Source organism: Artemia franciscana, chromosome 2, assembly GCF_032884065.1.
Source record: "Artemia franciscana chromosome 2, ASM3288406v1, whole genome shotgun sequence".
NCBI classification, from domain to species: domain Eukaryota; kingdom Metazoa; phylum Arthropoda; class Branchiopoda; order Anostraca; family Artemiidae; genus Artemia; species Artemia franciscana.
Window position 1 is genome coordinate 32549324 of NC_088864.1, and position 21326 is coordinate 32570649.

The window sequence follows — 21326 nt, forward strand, 5'->3', positions numbered from 1 at the left end:
ATGTTTAAAACACGTAAGATGTTATTAATAATATTTGTGTATTTCATAAACTTGGATTTAAGTTTTCAGAAATAAGAACATTCACGTTTAAAACATATCTGACTTACAAACATACACCACAAACACCTGAAGGCGAGTTTGAACCTCCTTCAAATGGTCAAATGTACACTTTTTGGACCCCGATGAAGCTGTTGAAGAACGACTTTCAGAAACCTTCAACTTATGGGATCTCTCGTAACCAAAGAGACCTCTTTGAAGAAAAATTGAAACACACAAAATAACTATGCCAGAGGTTTTATGTATATGCGAGAAATGGAGGATGATACAAATTAGCAAGTTGCTTCATCGGGACAACTGCCTCGGTTGGAAGAAAAGTGATAATTGGAATCAATATACAAAAGCCTGCCGTGTAGCCTCTCTCTTTCTCTCTTCTCTCCCTCTAAGAGAACAGCAAATATAATCCAGTGATATATACAAAAAAACATACCTCTGGATAGTAATGCTGACGAATGGTCGTCGTTTTAGGGTCATGTCTTCTCAACCCGGGTAATGCCCTATGTAAGCTCCAAAGTTCCTTTTCATCAAGTCCAGGGGTGCCAAGGCCTTTTGAGTCATCTTCAATGTCGTCACCGAATGGTGGCTCTTCCAGTCGTGCCCACCGAATTATACCCCTAGGTCCTATAAAAATGCTCTATTTACCAACTGTAACAGAACCAAAAATTATATTTAAAAAATTCAAAAAAATAAACAAAGAAACATATGTATATATATACATATATATATATATATATATATATATATATATATATATATATATATATATATATATATATATATATATATATATATAGTAGCTGTTGGGGTGGCGCTTCGCGCCACCCCAACACCTAGTTGGTGGGGGCACTTCGCGCCCCCCCCAAGCCCCCCCGCGCGCGTAAGTCGTTACGCGCCATATTAGTTACGCGCCATTGTAGTTGTGTCCCTATGTCCCACCTGTGAATATAGATAGATATATATATATATATATATATATATATATATATATATACATATATATATATATATATATATATATATATATATATGTTTTTAACTACGTAAAACTTGCGAATATACAACATTCTTTACTGTCCCATTGTCTGTGCATATAAATAGATTGTCAGGTTTACCGACTCTTGAACATGCAACATATAATGGTCCATGGGAAAACAATCCGTATTCAGATCTATACCTCATGATTCTAATGATTGCCATTGAGCTTTGTTGATGGTGATTGCTAATCGACCATTCCCTGAGTCGCCATCGTCATTTATATATCCCCCTGTGCACCCCGGCGTCCCCTTTGTAGTTATGTCCCTGTGTCCCAGTCGTCATTTATATTCCCTGTGTCCCGGTCGTCATTTGTGTCCCGGTGTCCCAGTCTGTGATTTCTCTTTGAGTGTCCCGGGCGTCATTTATATTCCTTGTGTCCCGGTGTCCCGGTCGTCATTTATATCCCCCTGTGCCCCCCGGCGTCCCCGTTGTAGTTGTGTCCCTGTGTCATTTATATTCCCTGTGTCCCGGTCATGATTCTAATGATTGCCCTTGAGCTTTGTTGATGGTGATTGCTAATTGAACATTCCCTGTGTCCCGGTCGTCATTTATATTCCCAGTATCCCGGTCGTCATTTGTGTCCCAGTGTTCCAGTCTGTAATTTCTCTTTGAGCGTCCCGTTCGTCTTTGTTTGATGGTGAGCTTTGTTGCTCCTTGAGCTTTGTTGATGGTGATTGCTAATCGAACATTGCCTGCGTCCCCGTCGTCATTTATGTCCCCCCTGTGCCCCCGGCGTCACCGTTGTAGTTGTGTCCCTGCATCCCGGTCTTTCTTTTTTTTCCTTTTAGTTTTTTTTATTGGTTATGACCTTTTTTTTTAGGTTTTTTAGTTTTTTTCTTTTTTTTTTTAGTTTTTTTTGAAGTTTTTATCTTTTTAGTTTTTTTATTTTTATTTATATTTTTTTAGTTTTCTTTTTCTCCTTTATTTTTCAGTTTTTTTCCTTTTTTTAGTTTTTTTTTCTTTTTTAGTTCTTTTAGTTTTTACCTTTTTTAGTTTTTTTTAGTTTTTTATATGAAAATTTTTTTTAGTTTTTTTCCTTTTTTTCTTTTTAGTTTTTTATTGGTTTTTACCTTTTTTTTTAGCTTTTTTAGTTTTTTTTCGTTTTTTCTTTTTACTTTTTTTTTAGTTTTTATCTTTTTTATTTTTTTTTATTTTTATTCTTAATTTTATTAGTTTTCTTTTTCTCTTCTATTTTTCAGTTTTTTCCTTTTTTTAAGTTTTTTTTTTGTTTTTAGTTTTTTAGTTTTTTTAGTTTTTTTAGTTTTTTTTTGTAATTTTTGCCTTTTTTAGTTTTTTTTTAGTTTTTAGTTTTTTACCTTTTTTAGCCTAACCAGGATTTGAACCTGGGACCTTCATTCTCCGTTCTGACACCCTCTCTCACCGAGTGACTACTCCAGCATGTTCATTTTGGTGTTTTAAATGGTATATTATTAACCAAATTAATGTGTTTTACAATATACTAAGCATCGTCATAACAAAAATGATGGCAACTAATTTCATGACGTCAGCCGAAACATGACGTCACCTGATCCATCCACAGATCCACACACAGACAACTTATTTTTTATATATATATATATATATATATATATATATATATATATATATATAATATATATGTACTATCTTTATAAGTGAGCAACGTTTATATATGTATTTATGTATTTATTTTTTTCAAGAAAATGGCTCCATATTTTTTCGAGCGAATTTGTGGTCTGCGACATTCTAGCGTAAAAAAACGATCTAGATAAGTCATAAGTCTGAAAAAATTCATTAAGAGCCTTAATTTGGAAAAAATGTTCATGTTAGCGACGTCATTTTGTATATATCAGTGTTGCAATGACGTTGTCAAAATTGTCCCACTTATTTGGAAAAATTTAAAAGTTTCATGCATGGAGAAGTTTACATTAAATTGCTTAAAAAGCAAAAACTGGTAACTGCAAAAAAAGTTGTATATATTATTTAAAGGGATTATGATTACAACAATTCAAAATCTTAAAAAAGAAAAACCAAAAGTTTGAAGCTCAGAAGACAATCTGTATTAGAAATTGGACTTGCTTCAATAATTCAATTTATTCGAAAAGATACAGTATGAAAAGACATCGAATCGGCTTATAGAGCAAAAACTGGTAATTTCAAAAATATTTGTATCTATTTTAACAAGGGATTACAACAATTAAAAAACCTTAAAAAGGAAAACCAAAAGTTTGAAACTTAGCAGACAATCGGGGTTAGAAATTGGACTTACTTAAAAAATTTAATATCTTCGAAAGGCAACAGCATGAAAAGATATCAAATTGGCTTAGGAGCAAAAACTATTAATCTATCTATCTATATATATATATATATATATATATATATATATATATATATATATATATATATATATATATATATATATATATATATATATATATTTATATATATATATATATATATATATATATATACATATACATATATATATATATATATATATATATATATATATATATATATATATATATATATATATATATATAGATTAACAGAAAGTAAAACAGTTCAAAATAGGGATGATACCTTTTTATTGACAGTGAAATATAAAATTATTTAACTGGAGATTTCGAACACATATACAGTGTTCATCATCAGCAGTAAAACTCAAGTTTTACTGCTGATGATGAACACTGTATATGTGTTCGAAATATCCAGTTAAATAATTTTATATTTCACTGTCAATAAAAAGGTATCATCCCTATTTTGAACTGTTTTACTTTCGTCATGGAAAGGCAGTGTGGTCTTCGAAGTTATCTAGATTAACAGATTTTGCTCCTAAGCTAATTTGATATCTTTTCATGCTGTTGCTTTTAAAAACTTAAAAAATTTAATATCTTCGAAAAGCAACAGCATTGAAAAGATATCAAATTGGATTAGGAGCAAAAACTGTTATATATATATATATATATATATATATATATATATATATATATATATATATATATATATATATATATATATATATATATATATATATAGTGCCGTCACTTACTTGCTTTAGCTAGCTGTGCTTTGGCACTTCAATGCAATAGTTAAACTGACCTATTTAATATGAAATTAAAAAAAAAGTTTTTTCAGCTGAAAGTAAGAAGCAACATTATAACTTAAAACAAACAGAAATTATTACATGTATGAAGGGAATTGCTTCCCGCTCAACATCTCGCTCTTTACACTAAATTCTTTAAGTACTTCTAAAAAAACTTCCTATTGTTCTAATTAAACGACCCTTGTGTTTCACGAGTCGTTCAGTTAAAAAAACTTGTTTTTCTTATTTAATTTCTGATTTTTTAAGTCATGCCAATAAATCTGGCCCAGCCTCCACAGAGAAATTCCCCTCCCCATGGAAATATCCTCTAGACAATTCAATAAATGTGAAAATTTACCCCGGACAATCACCCTTAACAACTCCACGCATAAGATTGACACGGAAAAGAGAAAGCAAAGCATTTAAAAAGAATTTTGTATAGGAATCCTGGCAAATTGCCCCAGTGTATAATTTCCCCTGTCAAGTTAACCTCCTTGAAACTGCCCTCTCCATAGAAACATCCCCCGTGGAAAAACCCCCAGCAAAATATTTCCCCCACCCGAAAATGTATACATACTTTACAATAACAAATACTTAAAAAATGGGCGAATCTTATGACTTAAAGACATTTTCCCTGGGGTTGTGGGGGGAGGGATCGTGGTAAATCCAAAGGCATAGTTATTGGGGCTTTGAGCTATGATGAGCATAGTGACTGTCTCAAAATATTGATTAAGCAACTTTGGGAAAAAAAGGGGAGGGAGGGAGCCAGGTTGCCCTTCAATCTTTCGGTCACTTAAAAAGGCCACTAGAAATTTTAATTTCTATTCGAATGAGACCTCTCACAATCTTCTGGGGCCATTGAGTCGACATGATCACCCCTGGGAAAAACAAACAAACAAATAAACACGCTTCCGTGAACTTTCTTCTCGCAAAAAAAACAGCAAAATTCCACATTTTTGCAGATAGGAGCTTGAAACCACTACAGTTTTCTCTTACGCTGAATCTGATGATGAATCTGTAAGACAAAACTTAATGAAACTTATATATTTAGAATCAGCAAATTAAGCTAATTCTTTTGATATATCTATTGGTTTCAAAATTCCTTTTTTTAGAGTTTCTTTTACTATTGAGCCTTGTTGCTCTTTACTTACAATTCGTTACCACGAACTGTTGGTTACACTAGATGGCAGTCTTCCAATCACTTACTACTAAGTTCCTTGGTTTCGACTAATAGCTGCAAGTGAATGCTACAGCTTCAATAGAATCACTTAATACTGTTATTTGGTATACCCCTGTAATTAATGAAGAGGATCAAAATAACAGTAAATGTTCTATCGGTATTCATCTATTTTGGTTTATGCTTTGGTTTATACAAATAGCAGTAAATGTTCTATCGGTATTCATCTATTTTGGTTTATATTATCATATCCATTATTTTATTCATCTTTTCCCCTAATTTAGAAATAGAGTTGGTAAAATTGCCACACTTACCAGCATCGGACGAGATTTGGACAGGTTGAGATTCTCATTTTTGTCACTGTCAGTACGGTCATCTTAATTTTTTTTTCACCTCTTTGGCTTTGGATACTAAAAAATACATCAAAAGAATCGGCTTTTTATGCTGATTTTAAATATATATGTTTCATTAAATTTAGTCTTTGTCATCAAAAGTTACGAGCCTGAGAAAATTTGCCTTATTTTGGAAAATAGGGGAAACACCCCCTAAAAGTCACAGAATCTTAACGAAAATCACACCATCGCATCAGAGAGCCCTACTATTAAAGTTTCAAGCTCCTATCTACAAAAATGTGGAACTTCGCATTTTTTGCCAGAAGACGGGTCCGTGTGTTTTTTTTTTTAGGGGTCATCGTTTCGGCCGAGTGGTCCTAGAATGTCGCAAGAGGGCTCAATCTAACGGAAATTAAAAGTTCTAGTGTCCTTTTACTAGCCAAAAAATTGGAGGGCAACTAGGCCCCCTACCACGCTCATTTTTTCCCAAAGTCATCGGATAAAAAATTTTGAGACAGCCATTTTGTTCAGCATAGTCGACAATCATAATACATATGTCTTTAGGATGACTTACTCCCCCACAGTCCCCAGGGGAGGGGCTGCAAGTTACAAGCTTTGACCATTGTTTATATACAATAATGGTTATTGGGAAGTGTACAAACGTTTTTCAGGGGGATTATTTGGTTTGGGGGGGGGGGGGGGTTGGGGGGTTATTGAAGGGAGGGGGCTGTGTGGGAGTATTTTTCTTTTGAGGAATATGTCATGGGAGAAGAGAAATTCAATGAAGGGGGTACAGGATTTTCTAGCATTATCATAAAAAAACAATGAAAAAATAAACATGAAAAAGTTTTTTCAGCTAAAAGTAAGGAGCAGCATTAAAACTTAAAACGAACAGAGATTATTACGCATATGAGGGTTTCGTCTCCTCCTAAATACCTCGCTCTTTACGCTAAAGTATTTTTAGTAATTTCAACAATTTATTTTACTGCCTTTCTGATTAAGGGGTCATTCTTATAGAGTTGGGAAAAAATTTAAGCTTTAATGTAAAGACTGAGGTATTAACAAGGGGACAAACCCCCTCACATACATAACAAAAATATAAGAATATAAAAGTTCGTTAAGTGAGTTAATTCTTAAGTTACGTATATTTTTTACTAATAAAAACGTTCGTTAAAATTTAAAGTTCTAGTTGCCTTTTCAAGTATCCGAAAAATTGGAGGACAACTAGGCATCCTCCCCCACCCTTTTTCTCAAAATCGTCTGATCAAAACTAAGAGAAAGCCATTTAGCAACAAAAAAAAACAATACGCAAATTTCGCTTTGCGTAATGCTGCTCCATTTGCGTAGAGTCAAAATCAAATATGCATTAATTCAAAAACATTCAGAAATTAAATAAAAAAAAACTAGTTCTTTTTGTCTGAAATTAAGGAGCCACATTAAAACTTAAAAAGAACAGAAATTACTCCGTGTATGAAAGGGGCTGCTCCCTTCTCAACGCCCCGCTCTTTACGCTAAAGTGTTTTACTGTTTAATAAAGTAGAATTGAGAGAAAGAGTCAAACTTTAGCGTAAAGAGCGGGGCGTTGAGAAGGGAGCAGCCCCTTTCAAACACGGAGTAATTTCTGTTGATTTTAAGTTTTAATGTGGCTACTTACTTTCGGTTAAAAAAAAACTTTTTTTTTTGAATTACATTAAAACGAAAGACAGTTAAATGCTTGGTATCTTGATAGTAAGTTCCTGGAAGGAAAATAAAATACCATACAATAAGTCGAACCATTGCCAAGTTTCCAATAATGAAAATCAAAATCAATGAAAAAAAAAAAGGAAAAAAAATTGTGTTTGCAGTAAGACTGTGTTTCTCGAGAAAAACCCATGACATTAAAAATGAAAAGAAAATTATATCTCGAGGTACCAGCGGAAGCTAGTTTTCGGGTTTTTGTGGGACGTCGTGAAAATACTGAACCTTTATTGCTTGTATTTTGCTGCATAAATTTACTCTAATTGGTACTCAACGATTTTTCAAATGAGCCTTAATGGCTGTCTTTGAGGAAAATAACTACCACCTAGAAATTATAGACCAAGAACAAGAGATGCCTCTCGGGTCTCAATAACCAAGGCTATCTAGCTAAAGAAGCCGTAAAATATCTTTAATAGGTAAGGGCTTATTTTTTAACTTACAATGACCAGTTACATTTTCTACTTGAGTGCTGTCGAATTCTCTGTTTTAAGTTAAACTTGGAGATTGTTCTTCTTTGGAAAATCTCCTAGATTGACCAGTAATTTAATTGCACAAAAATTAATATTGCTCACAAGGATATAGAGGTGATACTTCAGCAATTTCAACTTAATTAAAAAATTCTGGCGAGAATTCAATTCCTCTTTCTTGTTTACCCTCAACAAAATCATAACTTTATCATATTTTATTTTTCCTAGAAACAATCGTAGGAAACCGAGCTTCACTTAGTCCCTTATACTTTTCACGCGACAGGCTTGTATGATTATTATTCTCACTATAGCTATAATCATTTTGTGACTGACCTATCCAGCTAGTAAATAATAAAAAAAAAGTTTTTTAAATGAAAGTAAGAAGCGACATTAAAACTTAAAATGAGCAGAAATTATTCTGTATATGAAAGGGACTGTCCCCTCCTCAATACCTCGCTCTTTACGCTAACGTTTTTTTTATTGTTTTGAAAAGTAGAATTGTGAGAAAGAGTTAAGCTTTAGTGTAAAGAGTGGGGCGTTGAGGAGGGGACAGTCCCTATCATATGCGGAATAATTTCAGCTCCTTTTAAGTTTTAATATCGTTCCTTACTTTCAGTTAAAAAAGATTTTTTTATTATTTAATTTCTGAACATTTTTGAATAAATGCAGGTACTGATTTTAGATCACCGTACAAGAATATTTCAAACTAAATTTGCATATTAACTTTACTTTTTTTGGCTAAATGGCTTTTTCAAAGTTTTGATCGGGCGATTTTGAGTAAAAAGAGGCGGGGGAGGGGGCCTAGTTACCTTCCAAATTTTCGGGCTACTTAAAAAGCCACTAGAGCTTTTAACGTTATTTACAGACGCTTTTATTTGTAATAAATATATGTAACTTACAAATTAACTTACGTAACGAACTTGTACATTCGTATATTTTTATTACATATAATATGGAGGTAGGTTCTTCCCCTCGTCAATACCTCGCTCTTTACACTAAAGTTTTGAATTTTGTTCCAATTCTTTAAAAATGACCCCTGAACCACAAAGACCATTTAATTAGAATAAATAGCTCTTTTGAAATTACTAAATACACTTTAGCGTAAAGAGTAAGGTATTGAGGAGGGGACGACCCCCCTTATATACGTAATGATTTGTGTTTGTTTTAAGTTCTAATCTTTTCCTTATTTTCAGTAAAAAAAAATCTTTTTTCTTTTATTTAATTTCTGAAAGTTTTTGAATTAATGAAGATTTGATTTTGGCTCACCGCATATGAATAATTAAAACGAACTTTGCATATTAGTTTTACTTTTTTGGATGATTTTTTTTCGGATGATTTCGAGAAAAAATGGGTTGGGGAGGGGGCCTAGTTGCCCTCTAATTTTTTGTTTACTTAAAAAGGCCACTAACTTTTAATTTTATTTACGAAGGTTGTTATTAGTAATAAATATACGTTACTTATAAATTAACTTATGTAATGAGCTTTTATATTCGTATGTTTTTATTACGTATATGAGGGAATTTGCCCACTGGTCAATGCCTCGCTCTTTACACTAAAGTTCGAATTTTGCTCCAATTCTTTAAGATTGACCCCTGAAACACAAAGGTTGTTTAAAGAGCGGACGTATCCCCCCATATATGTAATGATTTATATGTAATGCACCCCCTTCATGGAAATTCTCTTCCCCCCATGATAAGTTTTTCCATGGAAAGATCTTCTAACGTAACCCCCGAACACCTCCCCCACCAGAAAAAATACCCCTGAAAACGTCATTACACTTCGTCAATAACCAATAGTATATGTAAACAATGGCCATAGCTTGCAGCCCTTCCCCCAGAGACTGTGGGGGATTAAGTCGTCCTCAAAGACATATTTATTTTGTTTTCAACTATGCTCAACAAAATGGCTATCTCAAATTTTGATCCGGTGACTTTCGGAAAAAAAAGCAAGGGAGGGGGCCTAGTTGCCCTCCAACTTTTTTTATCTCTTTAAAAGGGCACTAGAACTTTTAAATTACTTTAGAATTAGGCCTCTCGCGACGTTCTGGGACCACTGGGTCGAAACGATCAACCCTGGAAAAAAAACAAACACGTAAAAACATTCGTGATCTTTCATCTGGCGAAAAATGCAAAATTCCACATTGATGGTATAATTTTCATTCAGATTCTATGACTTTAGGGGGGTTTCCCCCCTTTTTACGAAAATAAGGCAAATTTTCTAAGGCTCGTAACTTTTGATGGGTAAAATTAAACTTGATGAAATTGGTATCAAAATTCTGTTTTTAGAGTTTCGATTAATATTGAGCCGGGTCGCTCCTTACAAAAAAAGGCACGAACGTTCGTTACCACGAACTTTTTGACTTTGAAGCCAGATTACATGGTAGCAGGGATAGCAGCTACCTAGTAAAGAACGAGTCCTGGCTTATAGTAGCAAAAAATCAAGAAACGCATTTAGAAAAATCTGGCCTGTGAGAAAAATTGCCATTCGTAGCTAATTGAGGAATGGTATCTATTATATCGATTAATTTTGAAAGTAGTTACTTATAAAATAAACGAAAAGAGAATCTTTCTGATGGAAGTAAAGAGTAAAGATAAAACCTAAAATGAACATTAGTTATTGCTTCGCAGTTTCCTAAAATATATATTTGCAATATTGTTTCAAATAAACTGACTCGTAATGTTTCCCTAAAATTGTAGAATTATGAAAAACCAGTGTTTTACTGATAACTGATCATAATTGAGGTCTTGAGAGAATTAAAAAGGTTTTCAAGTTAATGAAATTAAAACCTTAAGTATATGAAAGCACAGTTCCCCATCAACAACAATTAAACCTCTTAAATGGAAAAGTTGCCTCATCCGGAGAAAGTATGGCTTGAACCGTGACTATTCACCTCACATCCTCTGGGTTCCGGCTTGGAAGTTTTTTACTGTTCAAAACAAGCTCGTTTGCTTTTTGTTTTTTTTTTCGTATTTTGCAAATATTTCTACGTGTTTGGTTTAGACTCAAAAAATTTATATATAGAGACGATATGGAGCTCTGTGAAATTTTGAGAAAGTCGATTTTCTAATTGATAAGAGAATATCAATTAGTCTTTATTTTCTGCAGGGTGGTTAAGGACTTCGTTGCTCCTAATCGTGTTTTGTTGCGTCTATTTTTGGTTTGCATCACAATCTTTTTTCAGCATTGATTTCTTATGATGTTTCTGAATCAAACTTTGAACTTGATTTGATAGAAATAACAAAAAATCCAAGTGATCACAAGGCATGTACGCAAGATTTTACCTTGGAGGGGACATACATTTAGGAGTGAGACACAACTTTATAAAATGGATAATTATGCAGATAAAAGTAGATATTGGAAAGATAATTGCAGAAATCTTAAATTTTTTAGGAAGGGGAGGGGGCATAAGTAAGAACTTTTCTTTGCATCTGTCTGGACAAACCAGTCAAAGAAAACCGTAAAGAGATATTACCGATTATTCGAACCAGTTATTCTCATTGTCGCTTGTCTTCAAATCGCAGACAATTTGCTGTCTTTTCATATTGAAGTCTTTTCAAAGAAATTAGGGTTTAATTTTAGTTTTATCTAGTATTGCTACGTCTCGATTTTGACATTAGAAATATTCTGTTCGGTTTAATAAATGTCTTCAAAACATCAGAATCGACTTTAGAGGACAAATTATGTCATGGGAAGATGTTTTTGATTGAGTCTAGAAGTTGAGATTTAACTACAAGGGTGATTATTAAAGCAAGTCCGATTTCTAACAATGTTATCTACTAAGCTTTAAACTTTTTGTTTTCTTTTTTAAGGTTTTGAAATTGTTGTAATCCTTAGTTAAAATATATGCAAATATTTTTCAATTACCAGTTTTTTGCTCTTTACACAATTTAACGTATTTTCATACTAAGTCTCTTCAAAGATATTTGATTATTGAAGCTAATTTGATTTCTAACAAAGATATGTACTAAGTTTCAAACTTTTGATTTTCTTTTTTAAGGTTTTTGAATTGTTGTAATCCCGTGTCAAAATAGAAAATCATCATTTGTCATAATGGCAAATTTTCATTTTTTGGGCCTTCTTACTGAGATTATATAGCTCGTTGTGTTCAAAACGTTTTCTTTTTTAAGGTTTTGAATTGTTGTAATCCCTTGTTAAAATGTATAGAAACATTTTTGCAATTAGTAGTTTTTTGCTCTTTATGGAATCTAATGTATTTTCGTACTGTTGTCTTTTCAAAAATATTTGATTACTGAAGCTTCCCCGATATCTAACAACGATATGTACTAAGCTTGAAAATTTTGGTTTTCTTTTTTAAAGTTTTTAAATTGTAGTAATCCCTTGTCAAAATATCGAATCATCATTTGTAATAATTGCAAATTTTTGGTTTTGGGGCCTTCCTACTGACATTATAAACTGATTGCGTTCAAACCTGTAAGCTTAATTCCTTAGCGAGTGGATTTTATCGAACAGTTCGTGGTAACGACCTGTAGTAAGGAGCGACCCGGCTCAATAGTAACCAAAACTCTAAAAAATGGAATTTTGATACCAATACCTACATCAAAAGAATCGCATTTTAATGCTGATTTTAAATATATAAGTTTCATCAAGTTTAGTCTTACCCATCAAAAGTTACGAGCCTGAGAAAATTTGCGTTATTTTAGAAAATAGGGGGAAACGCCCCTAGAAGTCATAGAATCTTGACGATCACACCATCAGATTCAGCGTATCAGAGAACCCTACTGTAGAAGTTTCAAGCTCCTATCTACAAAAATGTGGAATTTTGTATTTTTTGCCAGAAGGCAGATCACGGATGCGTGTTTATTTGTTGTTTTTTTTTTCCCATGGGTGATCGTATCGACCCAGTTGTCCTAGAATGTTGCAAGAGGGCTCATTCTAACGGAAATAAAAAGTTCTAGTGCCCTTTTTAAGTGACCAAAAAAATTGGAGGGCACCTAGGCCCCCTCCCACGCTAATTATTTTACCAAAGTCAACGGATCAAAATTCTGAGATAGCCATTTTATTCAGCGTAGTCGAAAAACCTTATAACTATGTCTTTGGGGACGACTTACTCCCCCACAGTCCCCGTGGGAGGGGCAACAAGTAACAAACTTTGACCAGTGCTTACATATAGTAATGGTTATTGGGAAGTGTACAGGCGTTTTCAGGAGGATTTTTTTGGTTGGGGGAGGGGTTGAGAAGAGGGGGATATGCTGGGGGAACTTTCCATCGATAGTTTGTCATGGGGGAAGAAAATCTCCATGAAGGGAGCGCAGGATTTACTAGCATTATTTAAAAAATAAACAATGAAAAAATAAATATGAAAAAGTTCTTTCAGCTGGAAGTAAGGAGCAGCATTAAAACTTAAAACAAACAGAAATTATTACCCATTTGAGGGGTTCACCTCCTCCTAATACCTCGCTCTTTACGCTAAAGTATTTTTAGTAATTTCAACTATTTATTCTACGGCTTTTGTGATTCTGGGGTCATTCTTAATGAATTGGGACAAAATTTAAGCTTTAGTGTAAAGAGCGAGGATCTGACAAGGGGACGAACCCACTCATATATGTAATAAAAATATGAGAATACAAAAGTTCTTTACGTAAGCTAATTTATAAGTTACGTAAATCTTTTACAAATAAAAATATTCGTAAAAAATTAAAAATTCTAGTTGCCTTTTTAATTAACCAAAAAATCAGAGGGCAACTAGGCTTCCTCCCCCGCTCTTTTTTCTCAAAATCATTCGATCAAAATTATGAGAAAGCCATTTAGCCAAAAAAAAATGCAAATTTTGTTTTAATTATTCCTCTGCGGAGAGCCAAAATCAAAACATGTATTGATTCAAAAATGTCTTGAAATTAAATAAAAAAACAAGTTTTTTTAACTGAAAGTAAGGAGCAACATTAAACTTAAAACGACCAGAAATTACTTCGTATATGAAAGAGGCTGCTTCCTCATCAACGCCCCGCTCTTTACGCTAAAGTTTTTTACTGTTTTAAAAAGAAGAATTGAGAGAAAGAGTCAAACTTTAGCGTAAAGAGCGAGGCGTTGATGAGGAAGCAGCTCTTTCATATACGAAGTAATTTCTGGTCGTTTTAAGTTTTAATGTTGCTCCTTTCTTTCAGTTAAAAAAAACTTGTTTTTTTTATTTAATCTAACAAAAAACGAACTTTGAAAAAATATAGAGCCATCTTCAAGAAAAAATACATACATACATACAAATATAAACAAATATACAATTATTGCTCGTTTATAAAGATAGTATATATAGTAGGCTACCGGGAACCTGGCACTATGCACGCGGCAGGCTTGTATACATTTGATTCTCAAATAATTTATTACCACAATCTAAGAAATTCCGGCAAGAATACAATTCTTCCTTCCTGTTAGCGTATCAAAGAATAATCAATTTTACAGGATTTGCTTTCTTCTTCGACTTGTTGTGATTCCCGATTTTGCTTCCCTTTTCTCCCAGCCGAAGGTCTTATTATCCAGTATAAGAATGTGAGATTTGTAGCAATGAATTTTTCCGCATGTCTTCTTGCCACACATCTCGTTTGCCCTTTTTTCGTGCATCATTATACCAGATAGTTTGTCATGCCCTTTGCCTTAGCAGTTCGGATTCGTGAAAAAATCACACGTATATACATTCATAAATAAATACAAGATTGCTCGTTTAAAGGGAGCATTTATATTCACAATTTTTTAGTTTTGAGTCATGAGGTGTTAGATCAGCAATTTCAATTGGGTTAAGAAATTCAGATAAGAATTCAATTAATTCGTCCAGTTAATGCATCAAATAATCCTCCATTTTATAAGATTTGTTTTTTTCTGGGACTTGTTTTGGTTCTCTTCTTGTTGCTTCTCTTCTAACCGCAGATTTCATTTACAATTCAATGCATTCGTTATGATCTTGGTTGTCACATGTCTTCTACCCGCATATCTCATTTGTTCTTCATTTGGTGCTTCATTACCTCCTACTTTGGAACGTTCTAATACCTATGCCCTTTGAAAGGTCTAAAATACGCATTAGCATAATCATCGTTGTTTTCTTTAGATTCGAGTCATAGGGCAGCAAATTAGCAATTTCAGTTGAGTTAAAAAAAAATTCCTTCGTGATATCAATTCCTTCCTGATTATCCCTTACAGACGCTAAATTAACACATTCCTACTACAACTTTAATTTTTCTGAAATATCTAAATTTTGAAATACCATAATTATCCTATTATTCTCTAATTTTAAGTCTCATTTTGCTTGCATTTCAATATGATTTGGTGCCTGTTATTCCGTCCATGCCTTTTTCTTTAGCTGTTCTCGTTCCTTTGTTCCTTTTGAATTTTGTTTGTATAGCTATAAGAAAACTTGACGAGAGGACGATCCAAAAAGGCAAATTTACAATTATTATAAAAGATGATGCGTTGGGAAAAAATTGTCCAATCACCTAAAGCATCAAACATGATGAGTCCAACAAAACAATACGAACAACATAAGTTAAAAATAGGTAAAAGCGAACGGCTGGACTATTAAATGAGATTAGACCAATACGAGCAGCTAAAGCAAAGGGGAGTGACAAATTGTGTGAAATAATGAAAAAACAAACTAAAAAAGAAAGAAAATGTGCCAAGTTGACTTGCAACAACAAGGTTCAAAACGAATTAAAAATTAAAGTGAAGAACAAATACCCTTGCGGTTAGAAGACAAGTGACAGCTAGAATCAGAACGCATCCAATATGAAAGTGAAGAGCAAAGACACTTGTGGTTAGAAGACATGTTACAGCGAGCACCAGAACAAGTCGAATATGAAAGTGAAGAATAAAGAGTTGTAGGCCTCAGTTAGAAGAAAAGTGACAGCAAGAATCAGAACAAATACAAAATGATAGTACATAAGAAACAATGCTAGGTTAGAAGAAAAACGTCATCACAATCTCCGACCCTAACAAGCTCTGGCACAAAACGCAGTACAAATCTACAAAGATGTAATAAACTAAGCAAGTGTTAATTACAAGATATTGGGACCACTCAACATTGCATGTATTCACTATGGAGCCATCCATTTTCACAAGGAAAGAGTAGTAAACTAAGGTAATTCATATTGAGATTGCAGCTTGCATGGTCAAATTACATTACCACCTCCACAGTTTCCAAACGGATTGGTTTATATTTTTATAGGACGTCACTTTCTCCCTGAAAAGTTCCACAAGCGATATCGAAAGTTGAATTCATTTTTTGCTCTACCTTCATTCAACATAAGCGATGATCGAACCATCAATAGTTATAATGTTTGGCTTATTCATCACAAACAACTGAAGGTGATTTTGAACCACCCACCCCCATATGGCCAAATGTACTTTTTAGACCCCGATGAAGCTGTTGAAGAGCGCCTCGCACACTCTTTAAATTACAGGATATCACGTAATCTAATGGAGAGTTGCCAAACGTTATATGAAAATATGAGAAGTAGAGGATGATGTAAATCAACGTCCTGCTTCACTAGGACAATAGCTTCCAAAGATGCAGCTCATTTTCACTGTACCAGATGGTGCCGATTATAGACGGCTCAACCATCCTGCTTTTGATAAATATGCGCTGTGCTTACTCTTAATACTGACCATAGTTTTATGTCAAATGAAATTGTCGTAAGACAAAATGGTAAAAATGTTGTCAATTTAAAAAGTGTTGATCAACGTGAGTAGCCCTTTACCGACCCATTGTTCTATCCACCTAGTACGTCAGTGTGTACGGTGGATATGCCATTCCGAACACCTTATACAAGTCATCAACATCTAACACAATATGTACACGGTACTACTAAAACTACTACCACTGTTATCTTTTCTGCTACTACTTCTACTTCAACTACTACTTTTAATGCTACTACTTGTAAAGACAATGCGTTATTATTACTGATGCAAGTAGTACTACTGCTATTACTTTGAATAGTACTAATAATAATACTGTGACTACTATTACAGCTATGCTTAGGGTTTTGAAAGTAAAATTTTCAAGGATTCTTAGGATGGGGGCAGAGGTGAATTTCATCACAACGCTTCGTTTAAATGCAAGTTGTCAAAAGGGCGTAACAGTAATATCCTAAGGGACAGTTTAGTGTCTGAAGTTGAAACTAACTGGCCTTGTTTTTGGGGATGTTGAACCAGTCAAAAGAGACTATTTGCATTTAAAAAAATGACCGTAGATTATCAGTTTAATAGACATATACTGGTATTTATTCCTTAAAGTTTTATAAATTTTAATATATCAAAGTCAGAAAGTGGAAATATTTAAAATGTATTTTATTTTCAGTAAAGCACCAATTATGTTCTGGTCTTGAGAAGGCATGGGGGTTGTCAACAGTAGTCATGTTAATTTTTGCTGGTTTTGAGTTTGACTCGGTTATTCATCGTAAATTCTGTTCCTTTTGAGTTTCATTTATTTATTGAATGTAATTTGTGGTAGTTTTACGCTTGGAAGATTATTTGACTTTATTTTTGCACATTTTTGGTTTAATAGAGCTCTTTACTTTCTTTTGAAAAACTTGTTTTGTGGAAAAACCTTTTTCAAATTTATTTCATAACAAGATGAGACTTTACCTTTACAGGAATTGGAATTATATGTATTTGAACTTTGAGCACTGATACTGCTCCCACCACGGTGTAAGCCATGTTTGACCTCGTTCCTAGCTCCAGAATCACGCTTCCCGCCACCGTTTTCATATGCTCCATTGATAGTTGTCCACTGTCTAAACATATCCGCATGCCTATAGCATGGCTTATCAAAGCTATTACACTTGGTTATTTCTTTATTATAAGACCCATTTTCTTGAGGCATTTCGTATAATTCGCATGGATGCATCACTGTAAAGCAAAAGAAAAGAATGTAAATAGACGTACAGAAAAGCAAACTTTAGAATACGATGAGAGAAATAGTAAGAGCTTCAAAAAGGCAGGTAAGAAATTTGGATATTGAAAAATTTAATTGTCTCTAATGAATTTTTATACAATCTTACAAGGAGGAGGGGATTAATCTAGTTTACAAGAGGATATTTGTTTATTTAGTTCATTTGATGTAATTAAATGTTATTAGAAAGTGAAGAAGGGGGCTTGCAAGTTTATTTTGTATCACAGTGAGCAATGGGAAAACAAACAGAATGTCCATGTTTTGATTTTGGTCACGGGGCTTCAAGGATTAAACATCTATTCCATCGCCAATCCCTCAATATATGCCATACCGCACCTTTGCCAGGTCAAATATAAGCTTTGCTCGGGCTCTGGGTAAAGATGAATCTTTACATAAACTTGAATCTGAGTGATATTTAGAGCCAATACTAAGAATTTTGTCACGAATAGTTGTAATTTAGTTTTCATGAATTTATCTATAGAGCCGGAGCATTAATTAGAGCTTGGCTCAAAGCTCATCATTTAAGATTAAATCCATGGACTAACCAGTCTCAAAATCGTATACTTTTTTTCTTAAAATGTCAGCGAAACCAGATTCCGGGTCAAAGCTGCCATGTCACAAAATGTGTATTGCCTTTTCATTCCTGGGATTTTCTTTATTGTTTACGTTTGCTACCGAACGTTGAGTCAGTTAGAGAAATACATAGCATTGGAAAAGGAATGGCTGGACATCGTAGCGTTAAGTCAAGCCGTGCAGTTTTAAATCTTGCTCCTTTGTGAACATACACGAAAGAAAACAACAAAATAATGGAGCAAGTAACATTCGGTGCTGTAGATACAGATTCTAGGCCCAAATAGGGACAGGATCTAATTCAGACTTTACTTTTCGTAGATTTTAAGGAATTTCTCTTGTCTTTCAACACCATCGGGACTTTTAAAACAGGAACGTGTTTCCTAATGGGATGGGATCTTCCCTATCCGATGTAAATTTTCAGTAGGTGCTAAAGACGTTATCACGAACCTTTCATCTAAGAAATTCTGTTTTGACAGAAACACCAGCCGGTATTCCTTTCTCAAGCACATCGAAGTTGAAAAATATTTGACTGATCTGATAATTGAGGCAATGCATCTTTTCGATTGAATGATTATTCTCAATCGGTCATGGGATGACACTTTAGGGGCGGAAACCAAGAATAGTTTGATGAATAAGCAAAAAAAGTAATCTACCTATGAAAAACTAGTCATCTTTCATAATATTCCAGACACCAGGTTTTGCTTTATTTGTGGATCAAATTAAAAGACTCAATACTTTTCGTTTTTATCATTACGACAATTTTTATAGTAAATAACTGGCTGGTATTGGAGGAGTCTAACATTTAAATATATTTTCTGGATGATCTGAAGAATACTTAGAGGAAGTTAAAAAATTATGACTCGGGCACTTTTCAGGATATAGGAGTCATGTAAAATTCAAATTTTAGGTGGTCAGTAATAAAAAGAAATAGGAGCTTTGTATCTACTAGCCTTTGCAAGGCTTTTCGCCAAACATCAACAGGAGATAGCCATTCGCATAGGAGTAATTGATTTTAGACGAACTTTTTTGCCTCATAGACTTCTTCCACTTGAGCAACGAATGGGGGAATGGAACTCAAAGGGAACTGAGGATTAAGATCATAGAGATTGTTAGACGTGACTAGAGCAGTCAATAATAAATTAAAGAGCACCATTAAGCCAATAATGAGAAAAATAAAGTCAAATAATCTTCCAATCGTAAAAATACCTCAAATCACTCTCAATAAATAAATGAAACTCAGAGATTACAACAAATACCCGAGTAAAACTCAAAACGAGCAAAAATTAACAGGAGTAAGGCTGATAACCCCCGTGCCTTCTCAAGACCGGAACACAATTTGCGTTTTAGCAAAAAAAAAAATCTAAAAAACAACAGCAACAAAAAAACAGTTAACCGTAGATTGTCAGTTTAATTGACATAAACTGATATTTATTCCTTAAAAGTCTTGATATTTTTTTATATATGAAAGTAAGAAAAGTGAAAACATTTCAAACGTATTTTGTTTTCAGTAAAGCGAAAGTTGTGTTCTGGTCTTGAGAAGGCATGAGGGTTATCAGCCCTACTCATGTTAATTTTTGCTCGTTTTGAGTTTGACTCGATTATTTATTGTAAGTTCTGTTCGTTTTGAGTTTCATTTATTTGTTGATAGTGGTTTATGGTAGTTTTGCGCTTCGAAGATTATTTGACTTTATTTTTGCTCATACTTGGCTTAATAGAGCTCTTGTTTTGTGGAAAAACTTGTTTTGTGGAAAAAGTTTTTCAAACTAATTTCTGTTCGTTTTTTTATTGACATAATCTTTTCATAGAAAAAAAAATATTTTATATCTTTCCAGTTTTTCTTCTATAAGAATCCACAGTATGGGTTGTTATTTGTATGTTGGAGACACTTTTTTAACAATTGTTAATCCTGACATAAACATTTTTTTTTAATTTAATTTTATAGCTTCTAAATTTGACCTAAAAAAAAAAAAATATTACTCCCATGAGATTCTATCTATGCTCTTTGACAACCTGAATAAACTTACAATCTTTTTATTTGTTTAAATTGTAAGAGCAGAAGTAGTGATAGTAGTGTTCCTCAAAGTTTCAACTTATGATCCCCAGTCGTTCTCAATATATTGCTGAGGTGTCTTCTTGGCAATCATAAACACAATAGGTTTTGATTTATTTTAAAGTAACATTTAGTTTTAAAGCATAATGGGCCAATTGCATAATTGTGTGGATTTGACATGCCTAATATCACAAAAGATATTGTTGCTCGACCGTTCTACTATGCGGAACAAAATGGCTTTCTCAAAATTTTGACTGGAAGCACTTGGAAAATGAGGGGGTTTGAGATCAGGAATACTTGCCTTCCAGTCTCTTGTTACTCTTCAAAAGGGCACCAGAACTTTTATTTTGAATTGATTACCTCCTTTAAAAGTTTTAATGGTATTTCTAGTCATTATAGAGTGGTGCTGCCTATGATATTGCTTATATGCCCTTTTGAACACCTGCATGCAACAATTTTTTTCCTTTAAATGAAACTCCTAAACGTTCCGTAAAAGTTTCATCTTAATACCTTTAGCGTCATTAGTTATATTAAACATAGTGGTAGTGTTAAAAGTATACATACAGTGCCTTCTGACTAGTACAAAATCCCCCAAAACTTACTTTTAAAGGTCTAAAAGAAAAAAAATATTTTTCAGTTATTGCTTTGTCATGATTTTAAGGGTCCACATGCTTATATATTTATTTTTTTTATTCAGTTCAACATCCGCCTAACTATTCCTTAAAACCTTCGCCTTAATATTCTTAGCATGCGCAGTAGTAATGGTTGCAGCAGCATTAGTAGCAGTATGGGCATATCACCTTTGGTTTCTTCAAACATCCCCTTCAACACACGCTGAAAGTTTCAGCTTAATACCATCAACCATCCCTGAAGCCTTTCTGATGCGTCCACTTGACATCCCGTGTGGGCATAGTGAATCTCGATTTAGTTGCATACAGCTTA

The 21326-nt window shown here is 33.6% G+C and overlaps 1 protein-coding gene across 3 annotated transcripts in view; it reads right to left on the reverse strand.

Annotated features, from left to right (window-relative positions):
• The window catches only part of LOC136040253 (monocarboxylate transporter 2-like), a 375363-nt gene that overhangs the window by 108232 nt on the left and 245805 nt on the right, over positions 1-21326 (reverse strand). For all 3 annotated transcript variants that reach the window (XM_065724486.1, XM_065724471.1, XM_065724480.1), the window contains 2 exons: positions 17455-17718; positions 488-678 (listed from right to left, as the gene is read on the reverse strand). In XM_065724486.1, coding sequence (XP_065580558.1) covers positions 488-678; positions 17455-17718 — 455 coding nt within the window. The remainder of the gene's footprint in view (positions 1-487; positions 679-17454; positions 17719-21326) is intronic.